This window comes from Trachypithecus francoisi, unplaced genomic scaffold (genome assembly GCF_009764315.1).
Source record: "Trachypithecus francoisi isolate TF-2019V2 unplaced genomic scaffold, Tfra_2.0 Lachesis_group13, whole genome shotgun sequence".
Taxonomy (NCBI): domain Eukaryota; kingdom Metazoa; phylum Chordata; class Mammalia; order Primates; family Cercopithecidae; genus Trachypithecus; species Trachypithecus francoisi.
The window spans coordinates 31,040,310-31,053,545 of record NW_022681458.1 but is presented as its reverse complement, the minus strand read 5'-3'; the positions used below and the strand labels follow the sequence as shown (position 1 = coordinate 31,053,545).

The 13,236-nt window shown below is 38.8% G+C and overlaps 1 protein-coding gene across 3 annotated transcripts in view; it reads right to left on the bottom strand.

Annotated features, from left to right (window-relative positions):
- Positions 1 to 13,236, bottom strand: part of ACADL (acyl-CoA dehydrogenase long chain) — a 51,668-nt gene that overhangs the window by 1,575 nt on the left and 36,857 nt on the right. The window contains exon 11 of one of the 3 annotated variants that reach the window (XM_033230417.1): positions 9,286 to 10,342. The exons of the other annotated variants lie outside the window; for them this stretch is intronic. Within the exon in view, the coding sequence (XP_033086308.1) occupies positions 10,249 to 10,342 (94 nt within the window). The 3' untranslated portion in view covers positions 9,286 to 10,248. Of the gene's footprint in view, positions 1 to 9,285; positions 10,343 to 13,236 lie in introns of those variants that run through there. 3 annotated transcript variants of the gene reach the window in all.

The window sequence follows — 13,236 nt, the reverse complement described above, 5'->3', positions numbered from 1 at the left end:
GTGGAAAGACTGTTGAGGGAGTTTTTTGGGGATGATAAGACTGTTCTGTATATCCTAATTGTGGTGGTGATCACATCAATCTATAAAAGCTAAAATTCAGAGAACCAAAAAAGGCAATTTTACTGTTATGTATGAATACCAAAAAAGGGAAAATATGCTATATGTTAACTTTCAAAATAAAATGTATAAAGAGAAAGGAAAAAGAGAAAAGGGAGGACTGCTATTTTAAAAAGGAGAGAGACAGAGAGAGAGAGACCAAATACAATTTGAGGACCTTGTTCAGATCCTGATTTCAATAAACTAACTACAAAAGGCATTTTTGATGCAGTCAAGGAAAATTTAATGTGAACTTGGAATTATGTGTTAAATTTAAGTTTTTTAAAGTATGATAATAACCTTGTGGCTATGTAAAAATATCTTCACCTGTTAGATACATATTCTGAAATACATTTGTGTTTCTGAAGTAACATTAAGTCTGGAATTTGTCCTATAATACGTGAGGAAAAAACTGGGGGAGATTGGCAAATGTTGAAGCTGGAGGTTCATTATATTGTACTCTATTTTTTAGTAAGTTTTACATTTTCCATACGTTTTTTCTTAAAAATGACATTTAAAAAACTATAGTAGAACTTCTTTTCCTCATTTATTGTAAAGCAACAGACTTAGACCTACAGTTGGTTTCAATCTGAATGTCAAATCTTTCCAGTGACTCCAAATAAATAAATGCTGTGTATGCCAAAAATAATACTGACATGAGAAAAACAGTTTGCTAGAAATCTTATACTTTGAGTAATAAACTACTAGAATTACTAGATTAGTAAAAATTTGAAGCGTTAGATTTTAAAATAGCAAATCAAAACAGTTTTCAATGACACCATCAAAGAAAGAAAGGTCGAGTAATTTTAAAGCAATCATGATCCTAAAACTCTTAGCCAAAAAACAAAATTACTCAGGCTTTTAAACTCTCATTTATATTTACACAATGTTTCTTTCTTGCTGTGTTGGTCCAGCCTGTTCTTTTGAGCATTATTATTATTATTTATCGTTTCTTGAGCACTCAGCACCGCATGAGATACAGATGATAAGTTCCCTCCCTAGGGGACAACAATCAAAGCCACACAAGCAAAACATAAAGAGAAGCTGTTTAAGAAATAAAAACCCAATGAAAGATGAAGAAGCACATTGTGAATTCCCTTTTTTTGTTTGGTTCAGCTTTAAGCCCATGATACAAAACATGCTTCTTTTGGGGGTGTAAAACAAGACTGTAGTTGTTAAGATAAAGAAAGCCACTGGCTTAGAATAGAAAATATACCAGAGATCATTGCAAAAAAAAATCCTACCTTAGAAATCTTTTCACTTTCTGCTATACATAAATTACTAGAACCTATTCCTAGCTCTAGAGGAATGTATTCACTATGTATGTGTGCACGTGTGTGTGTGAGAAAGAGGAAGAGAAGGAGAGAGATTTAGGTCTGCCCAGTAGCCTTTTTTGTTCTTTTTCTTTTGATAATACCACACTGCTTCAGAGACTGCTTCTCCCAGTCCACATATTCCTGATGGAACTGTCAATCATAGTCCATTTCTCCCCTACCTTATAATGATGGATGCAGGCCTGAAGCAGCACAAGATCATTTTTACAGGGTTCATAATGAAGGTCTTCTACAGGGTTCATTAGGCCAATTTGCAAAGAAAAGTATAAATAAATGGATATAGCATAAATGCTGGGAGTTCTCAGCTCCAGAATCAGGCCCTTGAAACTCCATTTCCTGCAGGCCTTTATATGAGCTGCTCTGCAATACTTTTAAGCAACCAAACTTAAGTTTTTGCCTAGGGTGGTTTCAACTGGGTTTCTTTTGTCATTTGCACCTGACAAAATCCTGGGAAGGTAAACAACATACCGGAGGTTGAGTGGCTCCTAAATGGTAGTCATTTAAACCTAACTCTGTCCATCTCTACACAATAGACTTTTCCTACTGTGCTAATTTACTTTTTTAACCTACAGATATTTCATTCCTAAAATCTAATTTTCTTCAAGATTGGGAATGGAAGGAAAAGAGGCTGCAGTGAAGTGGGGCAGTGTGGAAGGGGTCCATCTAGTCCTATATCACTTTCTGGCAGTAGGAGAAAAGTGAAAGCCACAAATACAGTAAAATCTAATAAAAAATTATTTTAATCCACTTTGCATATGATAAAGATCCTAAGCTGGCAACTATACAAACTTCTACCTAAGAGCAAATCAAAGCTGTATAGTTCTAGAAAAGGATGGTGTAGGTATAGGGTGATTTCTGCATTTCCAACTGAGGTACCCAACTCATCTCACTGGGACTCATTAGACATTGGGTGCAGCCCACGGAGGATGAGCTGAAACAGGTTGGGGTGTTGCCTCACCCAGGAAGTGCAAGGGGTCAGGGAACTCCCTTCCCTAGCCAAGGTAAGCCATGAGGACTGTACTGTGAGGAACTGTGCATTATGGCCCAGATACTACATTTTTCCCACGGTCTTTGCAACCCGCAGACCGGAAGATTCCCTCGGGTGCCTACACCACCGGGGCCCTGGGTTTCAAGCACAAAACTGAGCAGCCATTTGGGCAGACACTGAGCTATCTGCAGGAGTTTTTTTTTTTTTCATACACCAGTGGTGCCTGAAACACCAGCAAGACAGAACCATTCACTCCCCTGGAAAAGGGGCTGAAGCCAGGAAGCCAAGTGGTCTAGCTCAGCGGATCCCACCCCCACAGAGCCCAGCAAGCTAAGATCCACTGGCTTGAAATTCTTGCTCCAGGCACAGCAGTCTGAAGTCAACCTGGGATGCTCGAGCTTGGTGGGGGGAGGGGCATCTGCCATTACTGAGGCTTGAGTAGGTGGTTTTTCCCCTCACAGTGTAAACAAAGCCACTTGGAAGTTTGAACTGGGCAGAGCCAACCGCAGCTCTGCAAAGCTGCTGTAGCCAGACTGCCTCCCTAGATTCCTCCTCTCTGGGCAGGGCATCTCTGAAAGAAAAGCAGCAGCCCCAGTCAGGGGCTTATAGATAAAACTCCCATCTACCTGTGACAGAGCACCTGGAGGAAGGGGTGGCTGTGGGCACAGCTTCAGCAGACTTAAATATGCCTGCCTGCTGGCTCTTAAGAGAACAGCGAATCGCCTAGCACAGCGCTCAAGCTCTGCTAAGGGACAGACTGCCTCCTCAAGTAGGTACCTGACTCCCCTGCCTCCTGACTGGGAGAAACCCCCTAGCAGGCGTCGACAAACACCTCATACAGGAGAGCACCGCTGGTATCTGGTGGGTGCCCCTCTGGGACAAAGCTTCCAGAGGAAGGAACAGGCAGCAATCTTTGCTGTGCTGCAGCCTCTGCTGGTGATACCCAGGCAAAAGGGTCTGGAGTGGACCTCCAGCAAACTCCAGAAGACCTGCAGCAGAGGGGTCTGTTAGAAGGAAAACTAACAAACAGAAAGGAATAGCATCAACATCAACACAAAGGACATCCACACAGAAAACCCATCCTAAGGACAACAACATCAAAGACCAAAGGCAGATAAATCCATGAAGATGAGGAAAAACCAGCACAAAAAGGCTGAAAATTCCAAACACGAGAATGCCAATTCTCCTCCAAAGGATCACAACTCCTTGCCAGCAAGGGAACAAAACTGGACAGAGAATGAGTTTTACGAATTGACAGAAGTAGGCTTCAGAAGGTGGGTAATAACAAACTCCTCCGAGCTAAAGGAACATGTTCTAACCCAATGCAAGGAAGCTAAGAATCTTGAAAAAAAGGTTAGAGGCATTGCTAACTAGAATAACCAGTTTAGAGAAGAACATAAATAGCCTGATGGAGCTGAAAAACACAGCCAGGAGACCTTCATGAAGCATACACAAGTATCAATAGCCAAATCAATCAAGCAGAAGAAAGGATATCAGAGATTAAAGATGAACTTAATGAAATAAAGCATGAAGACAAGATTAGAGAAAAAGGAATGAAAAGGAATGAACAAAGCCTCCAAGAAATATGGGACTATGTGAAAGGACCAAATCTACATTTGACTGGTGTACCTGAAAATGATGGGGAGAACAGAACCAAGCTGGAAAATACTCTTCAGGATATCATCCAGGAGAACTTCCCCAACCTAGCAAGATAAGCCAACATTCAAATTCAGAAAATACAGAGAACACCACAAAGATACTTCTCAAGAAGAGCAACCCCAAGACACATAATCATCAGAATCATCAAGGTTGAAATGAATGAAAAAATGTCAAGGGCAGCCAGAGAGAAAGGTCGGTTTACCCACAAAGGGAAGCCCATCAGATTAACAGCAGATCTCTCTGCAGAAATGCTACTAGCCAGAAAAGAATGGGGGCCAATATTCAACATTTTTAAGGAAAAGAATTTTCCACCCAGAATTTCATATCCAGTCAAACTAAGCTTCATAAACAAAGGAGAAATAAAATCCTTTACCGACAAGCAAATGCTGAGAGATTTTGTCACCACGAGGCCTGCATTACAAGAGCTCCTGAAGGAAGCACTAAATATGGAAGGGAAAAACCAGTACCAGCCACTGCAAAAATGTACCAAATTGTAAAGACCATTGACACTGAAGAAAATGCATCAACTAATGGGCAAAATAACCAGCTAGCCTCATAATGACAGGATCAAATTCAGACATAAAAATATTAACCTTAAATGTAAATGGCCTAAATGCCCCAATTAAAAGATACAGATTGGCAAATTGGATAAACAGTCAAGACCCATTGGTGTACTGTATTCAGGAGACCTATCTCATGTGCAAAACACACATAGGCTCAAAATAAAGGGATGGCAGAATATCTACCAAGCAAATGGAGAGCCAAAAAAATCAGGGGTTGCAATCCTAGTCTCTCTAAAACAGACTTTAAACCAACAAAGATCAAAAAAGACAAAGAAGGGCATTACAGGGATCAATGCAACAAGAAACGCTAACTATCCTAAATATATATGCACCCAATACAGAAGCACCCAGATTCATAAAGAAAGTTCTTAGAGGCCTACAAAGAGACTTAGACTCCCACACAATAATAGTGGGAGACTTTAACACCCCACTGTCAATATTAGATCAATGAGACAGAAAATTAAGAAGATATTCAGAATTTGAACTCAGCTGTGGACCAAGTGAGCCTAATAGACATCTACAGAACTCTCCACCCCAAATCAACAGAATATACATTCTTCTCAGCACCACATTCTTATTCTGAAATTGACCACATAATTGGACGTAAAACACTCCTCAGCAAATGCAAAATAACAGAAACCACAACAAACAGTCTCTCAGACCACAGTACAATCAAATTAGAACTCAGGATTAAGAAACTCACTCAAAACTGCACAACTACATGGATACTGAACACCACCTACTCCTGAATGACTACTGGGTAAATAACAAAATTAAGGCAGAAATCAAGAAGTTCTTTGAAATGAATGAGTACAAAGAGACAACATACCAGAATCTCTGGGATTCAGCTAAAGCAGTATTTGGAGGGAAACTAATAGCACTAAATGCCCACAGGAGAAAGCAGGAAAGATCTAAAATCACCACCGTAACATCACAATTAAAGGAACTAGAACAGCAAGAGCAAACAAATTCAAAAGCTACCAGAAGACAAGAAATATCTAAGATCAGAGCAGAACTGAAGGAGTCAGAAACATGAAAAAGCCTTCAAAAAATCAATGAATAGGCCAGGCGCGGTGGCTCAAGCCTGTAATCCCAGCACTTTGGGAGGCCGAGACGGGTGGATCACGAGGTCAGGAGATCGAGACCATCCTGGCTAACATGGTGAAACCCCGTCTCTACTAAAAAATACAAAAAACTAGCCGGGCGAGGTGGCGGGCGCCTGTAGTCCCAGCTACTCGGAGGCTGAGGCAGGAGAATGGCGGGAACCCGGGAGGCGGAGCTTGCAGTGAGCTGAGATCCGCCACTGCACTCCAGCCTGGGCAACAGAGCGAGACTCCGTCTCAAAAAAAAAAAAAAAAAAAAAAAAAGAAAATCTAGAATAGATAAATTCCTGGACACATACACCCTCCCAAGACTAAACAAGGAAGAAGTCCAATCTCTGAATAGACCAATAATAGGCTCTGAAATTGAGGCAGGAATTAATAGCTTACCAACCAAAAAAAAGCCCAGGACCAGATGGATCCACAGCCATCTTCTGTCGGAGGTACAAAGAGGAGCTGGTACCATTCCTTCTGAAACTATCCCAAACAATAAAAAAAGAGGGACTCCTCTCTAACTCATTTCATGAGGCCAGCATCACCCTGATACCAAAACCTGGCAGAGACACAACAACAAAAGAAAAAAGAAAGAAAATTTCAGGCCAATATCCCTGATGAACATCGATGCAAAAATCCTCAATAAAATACTGGCAAACCATATCCAGCAGCACACTGAAAAGTTTATCCACCATGATCAAGTTGACTTCATCCCTGGAATGCAAGGCTGGTTCAACATACACAAATGAATAAACTTAACCCATCACATAAACAGAACCAATGACAAAACCACGTGACTATCTCAACAGATGCAGAAAAGGCCTCCGATAAAAATCAGCACCCCTTCACAATAAACTAGGTATTGATGGAATGTATCTCAAAATAATAGGAGCTATTTATGACAAACCCATAGCCAGTATCATACTGAATGGGCAAAAACTGGAAGCATTCCCTTTGAAAACCAGCACAAGACAAGGATGCCCTCTCTTACCACTCCTATTCAACATAGTATTGGAAGTTGTGGCCCGGGCAGTCAGGCAAGAGAAAGAAATATAGGTATTCAAACAGTAAGAGAGGAAGTCAAATTGTCTCTGTTTGCAGATGACATGGTTGTATATTTGGAAAACCCCATCATCTCAGCCAAAAATCTCCTTAAGCTGATAAGTAACTTCAGCAAAGTCTCAGGATACAAAATCAATGTGCAAAAACCACAAGCATTCTTATAGACCAGTAATAGACAAACAGCCAAATCATGAGTGAACTCCCATTCACAGTTGCTACAAAGAGAATAAAATACCTAGGAATCCAGCTTACAAGGGATGTGAAGGACCTCTTCAAGGAGAACTACAAACTGCTGCTCAAGGACATCAGAGAGGACACAAACAAATGGAAAAACATTACATGCTCACGGATAGGAAGAATCAATATAGTGAAAATGGCTATAGTGCCCAAAGTAATTTATAGATTCAACGCTATTCCCATCAAGCTACCATTGACTTTCTTCACAGAATTAGAAAAAACTACTTTAAATTTCATATGGAACCAAAAAAGAGACCACATAGCCAAGAAAATCTTGAGCTAAAAGAACAAAGCTAGAGGCATCATGCTACCTGACTTCAAACTATACTACAAGGCTACAGTAACCAAAACAGCATGGTACTGGTACCAAAATGGATATATAGACCAATGTAATAGAACAGAGGCCTCAGAAATAATGCCACACATCTACAACCATCTGATCTTTGACAAACCTGACAAAAACAAGCAATGGGGAAATGATTCCCTATTTAATAAATAGTGTTGGGAAAACTGGCTAGCCATACGCAGAAAATTGAAACTGGACCCCCTCCTTACACCTTATACAAAAATTAACTCAAGATGGATTAAAGACTTAAATGTAAGACCTAAAAACCATAAAAACCCTAGAAGAAAACCTAGGCAATACCATTCAGGACATAGGCATGGGCCAAGATTTCATGACTAAAACACCAAAACCAATTGCAACAAAGCCAAAGTTGACAAATGGGATATAATTAAACTAAAGAGCTTCTGCACAGCAAAAGAAACTATCATCAGTGTGAACAGGCAACCAACAGAATGGGAGAACATTTTTGCAATCTATCCATCTGATAAAGGGCTAATATCCAGAGTATACAAGGAACTTAAACAAATTTAGAAGAAAAAAACAACTCCAACAAAAAGTGGGTGAAGGAGATGAAGAGACACTTCTCAAAAGAAGACATTTATGTGGCCAACGAACATATGAAAAAAAGCTCATCATCACTGGTCATTAGAGAAATGCAAATCTAAACCACAATAAGATACCATCTCATGCCAGTTAGAATGCCAATCATTAAAAAGTCAGAAAACAATAGATGCTGGAGAGGATGTCAAGAAATAGGAACACTTTTACACTGTTGGTGGGGGTGGAAATTAGTTCGACCATTGTGGAAGATAGTGTGGCGATTCCTCAAGGATCTAGAACCAGAAATACCATTTGACCCAGCAATCTCATTACTGGGTATATACCCAAAGGATTATAAATCACTCTACTATAAAGACACATGCACACATATGTTTATTGCAGCACTGTTCACAATAGCAAAGACTTGGACCCAACCCAAATGCCCATCAATGATAGACTGGATAAAGAAAATGTGGCACATATACACCATGGAATACTATGCAGCCATAAAAAAGGATGTGTTCATGTCCTTTGCAGGGATATGGATGAAGCTGGAAACCATCATTCTCAGCAAACTAACACAGAAACAGAAAATCAAACACCACATGCTCTCATTCATAAGTGGGAGTTGAAAAATGAGAACACATGGACACAGGGAGGGGAACATCACACACCAGGGCCTGTGGAAGATAGGAGGGTAGGGGAGGGATAGCATTAGGAGAAATACCTAATGTAGATGACAGGTTGATGGGTGCAGGAAACCACCATGGCGTGTGTATACCTATGTAACAAACCTGCATGTTCTGCACATATATCCCAGAGCTTAAAGTATAATAAAAAGGCCAGGTGTGGTAGCTCACACCTGTAATCACAGTACTTTGGGAGGCTGAGGCAGGCAGAACATGAGGCCAGGAGTTCGAGACTAGCCTGACCAACATGGTGAAACCCTGTCTCTAGTAAAAATACAAAAATTAGCCAGGTGTGGTGGTATGTGCCTGCAATCCCAGCTACTCAGGAGGCTGAGGCAGGAGAATCGCTTGAACCCGGGAGGCGGAGGTTGCTGTGAGCAGAGGTCACACCATTGCACTCCAGCCTGGATGATAAAGCGAGACTCCATCTTTAAAAAAAAAATTATAAAAAAAAAAATAAAAAAAAGAATGGTATCAAAATATTTTTTCTTCCCTCTCCTCTCTCCAGCTGTAATGGCTGTATTAAAAAACAACGTTTAATATCAACAATACCAAACAAAATGTTTGTGTTCTAAGTTGAGTAAGAATACATCTATTTCCATTTTAAAGCTACTTTAAATTAATGGTTTATTTTTTGTAATTACTTTTAAGTCTCAAATCAACTGTCATTTCCTCACTTTTGAATTTTAAATGCTTAATTATTTACATTGCACTTATGCTTGAAATTATCTCCTTTACATATTTACTTCTTACCTTATTTTACTACTTATGTGTTTATTCACTTATTTTTTAGTGATCTTGCCAGTTTTGTTTGTCATCATTGTATTAACAGCCTGGTTTATAGAAGACATAAAGTAATCATTAAGTTACTAAACACATTAACTGTTGCAAAAAAGCCATTGCTTTGATACCTATAAAATGTACCAATATCTTGAAATTAAAGAATGATGGATTAGTCCGTGTTATCAGGTGTCAGCAATTGACAGAACCAAGGCATTCCCTGGTCAGGGTTAGGCAAATACTTAGCTGAGTCCTGGGGGTTTCAAGGCAGTAAGGTATTACGGCTTCCGGCTTCAATCAAAGCAGTTCTCACTGCTTTTCACAGAGATGTACCGCATAAGCTTTTGTTTGAAGAAAGAGTTCCATTGCTTAAAAACAGGGGGTTGGAGTACAGTGGTAAAAACCACTGTTCTAGGGAATTTGGAGCAAATGGTAGCCGAAATGAGTTTACATTCTAAGTATATTTACTTTTCCCTTTAAAAGTCAATGTGCTATCTTATTAATGTTTTCATATTATAACGACATAAAATTATTTCTGCCTCAGTTTGAAGATTTGAACAATTTATGCTTTTTAGAATTTTAGAGATAAATGAAACACCTAGGCATCTAGATTCAGAAAATCTTTTACCTTTGGCTACATAAAAAACTGTAAGTTAAACCTTATATTGGAAAACTAGAATTTTGGCTTCAAAGATTTGTCCTTCCACTGTGTTAATCTTATATTTATATTTTATTTCCTTCTCTACAGAGAGAGCAGGTAAAAACATGTTTAGTGTTCTTCGCTTTCCAAGTTACATTTTATCTTGAGCAGATTTAAAACCAGATTAGCTGTAATAGGATTCCAGGATGTGGGCAGATGTCTACTTGTCAAAGACGATCTCTCTTGCAATCAGCTCCTTCATTATTTCATTTGTACCACCATAGATTGGCTGAACTCTGGCATCTACATAAGCTCTGGATAAATCAGAAGATAATTGAACGAATAAATAAAATATTTTAGAAACTGTAAATTTTGTCTTACCAGGTAACTCTTAAACTATTAATTTAATGAAGTACAAACAATAAAAGTCCTTCACAAATTACTAATTTTTTCAATATGTCATTCATCCTATATTGGAGTAATAGTAAAAAAACTATTAAGACATTAATAATATGTATAGCTTTGTATTAATTTGATTAGATTACAAATTCAAAATAAAAATAGTAAGTATATATCAGCTGATTTAATTTTGTAAAATTCAGCACATATGATAACACTCTTAAGTCTGTTTTAGATTAGGAAAAGGACAGAATGTCTTAGTTTCTTTTTATCTTTAACATTTCCTAAAAAAGTTGAAATCCACTGGTTTTATAGAAAACGAAAGAAAAAAGATTCATATTTTCTAGCATTCCCACAACTACTATCACTATTAGGAATATAAACTGATGCTTTAGAAAATATTATTTCCCAGAAAGTTAACAAGTAACCTGGTTTTTGGAAATGGTTAATAGTCACTTCAGTGATGTGTGGAGTTAAAATACAAAGTAGCTGAGTCCATTGCCATACCCACCCCCCGAAAAAAAAAAAACAAAAACAAATATCATCAGAAATTCACTTTTGATAGTCATGATAACAACCATGCCACTGTGCAGTTGTTTTTGTCTTTTCTCATCTCATTTTATCCTCTCAGCTCTGGGATTGGGGAGGGATAAATGTTAATACTCTTTTCCTGGTAAAGGAACTAAGGTAGAGAGAAGTTAATACATTTCCTAATTAATGGTTGCTGTTTAATGGTCACTAACAACACATCATTGGCAGGCTGGAATGAGGATGTAGGTATTCTGCCTCTTTTTCAAATTTTTTTTGTATATCGCAACACTTTCATTGGCCAAAGAACTTAGAGCTAGTTATTGAACTTTGGACTTTCCTGGTAGACCCACTCAAAGGCTTTTTTTCCTTTTTCTTTTTTTTCTCAAGTATAATCTTGGTGTTTTGTTTTGTTTAAATTTGATTTTTAAGACAAATTAAATGTGCCAGCTCTCTAGGAACATACCATTTTTGGACTTATTCTTCTCCATATTCATCAGGGTTCCTTACAAAGAAATGGGCACTCAGTAAATATTTACTGATATGATTTACTGTATTACAAAGGAAATTTAGAATCTCAGAACTTTTGGCTGAAAACTTTAAAAGCTTGAGATATTTATATTTTCAAACTTTTTTTCTGAACAGATTTTGCTGTTCTCTACAAAATCTAGCACCTGCATTTTGAGCACTTACCTATTGTAAACCTACTCCAGCAATCGCACTGTGTTTAGATATATATATTTTTTTAAATAGGCTAGGCTTCTTTTTACATTAAAGAAGTTCCAATGGAGTAGATAAAGCAGAGATTAGTAGACCTTTGATATGTTACTAATTAAATTTAGTCATCAACTAAAATTAACAGTGAAAGGCAGCAGCAGAAATGTTTAACCACACTGCAATGAAGTTCTAACATCTAAGGCTGCTCTTCCTAGCATGGCAGAGAAATCTTCAAATGGCAAGGCTTAAATCTCACTCCTCACAGGCTCGAGTCTAATGAGTAAGACTTAAATAAACACACATGCTGAAGACCAGTTATTTAAAAAGACAAAAACAAAAAAAAAAATAAAAAAGCAGAGAAAGCACCTCTTATCTATGAAACCAACACTCAGCAACATATATATAAACTAATGTAGTTTAGTCTGGGGGATATAAGAAACACAATTAGAATAACTTTTTTTAATCAAGTCAAAGTCTCTACATTACATCCACATATTGCCGAATGTGTCTACGTGGGTTTTTTTGTTTTGTTTGTTTGTTTTTTTGAGACAGAGTCTCACTCTGTCGCCCAGGCTGGAGTGCAGTGGTACAATCTCGACTCATTGCAACCTCCGCCTCCCAGGTTCAAGCAATTCTTGTGCCTCCGGAGTAGCTGGGACTACAGGCGCCTGCACCACACCTAGCTATTTTTTTTGTATTTTTAGTAGAAATGGTATTTCGCCATGTTGCCCAGGCTGGTATTGAACTCCTGACCTCAGGTGATCCACCCGCCTTGGCCTCCCAAAGTGCTAGGATAGCAGGAGTGAGCCACCGCGCCTGGCCTAAGTGGCTTTTTTGATATTAGGCGATACATGGGAAGAGAAATGGAAGTCTAGTTTAGAAATTCATACAATCTTTGAACAAACTGGCCAAGAAAGATTATTGTTTCTTAAAGGGAATATAAGTCTCAGACTAAAACCAGAGATTTCAAATAAGCCATCAAGCTACAATGTTTGCTTGGTATCAACTTGGTATCAACCAGAGATTTCAAATAAGCCATCAAGCTACAATGTTTGCTTGGTATCAACTTGGTCTCGGAGAAAACAGAGACCAAGGCTTACGCCACACTCTAATCCTAAGCCATTTAGATGATTGCCTTCTCCCCACCTAATAGGCCTTTCTTAAATGTGAACTAAACCACACAAATATTGAGCCACTACATAGCTTCTGCTCTTAATGTAATTTTAGTAAAATATTTTTTCTCACTAAGGACTATAAGCATATTAAATGTTTCCAATTATACTTGCCAAAAAGATAAATTTGAAATCATTAGGCTGCCAGTTTGAATGTGGGTTTCGGGCGCGGTGGCTCAAGCCTGTAATCCCAGCACTTTGGGAGGCCGAGACAGGCGGATCACGAGGTCAGGAGATCGAGACCATCCTGGCGAACACTGTGAAACCCCGTCTCTACTAAAAAATACAAAAACTAGCCGGGCAAGGTGGCGGGCGCCTGTAGTCCCAGCTACTCGGGAGGCTGAGGCAGAAGAATGGCGTAAACCCGGGAGGCGGAGCTTGCAGTGAGCTGA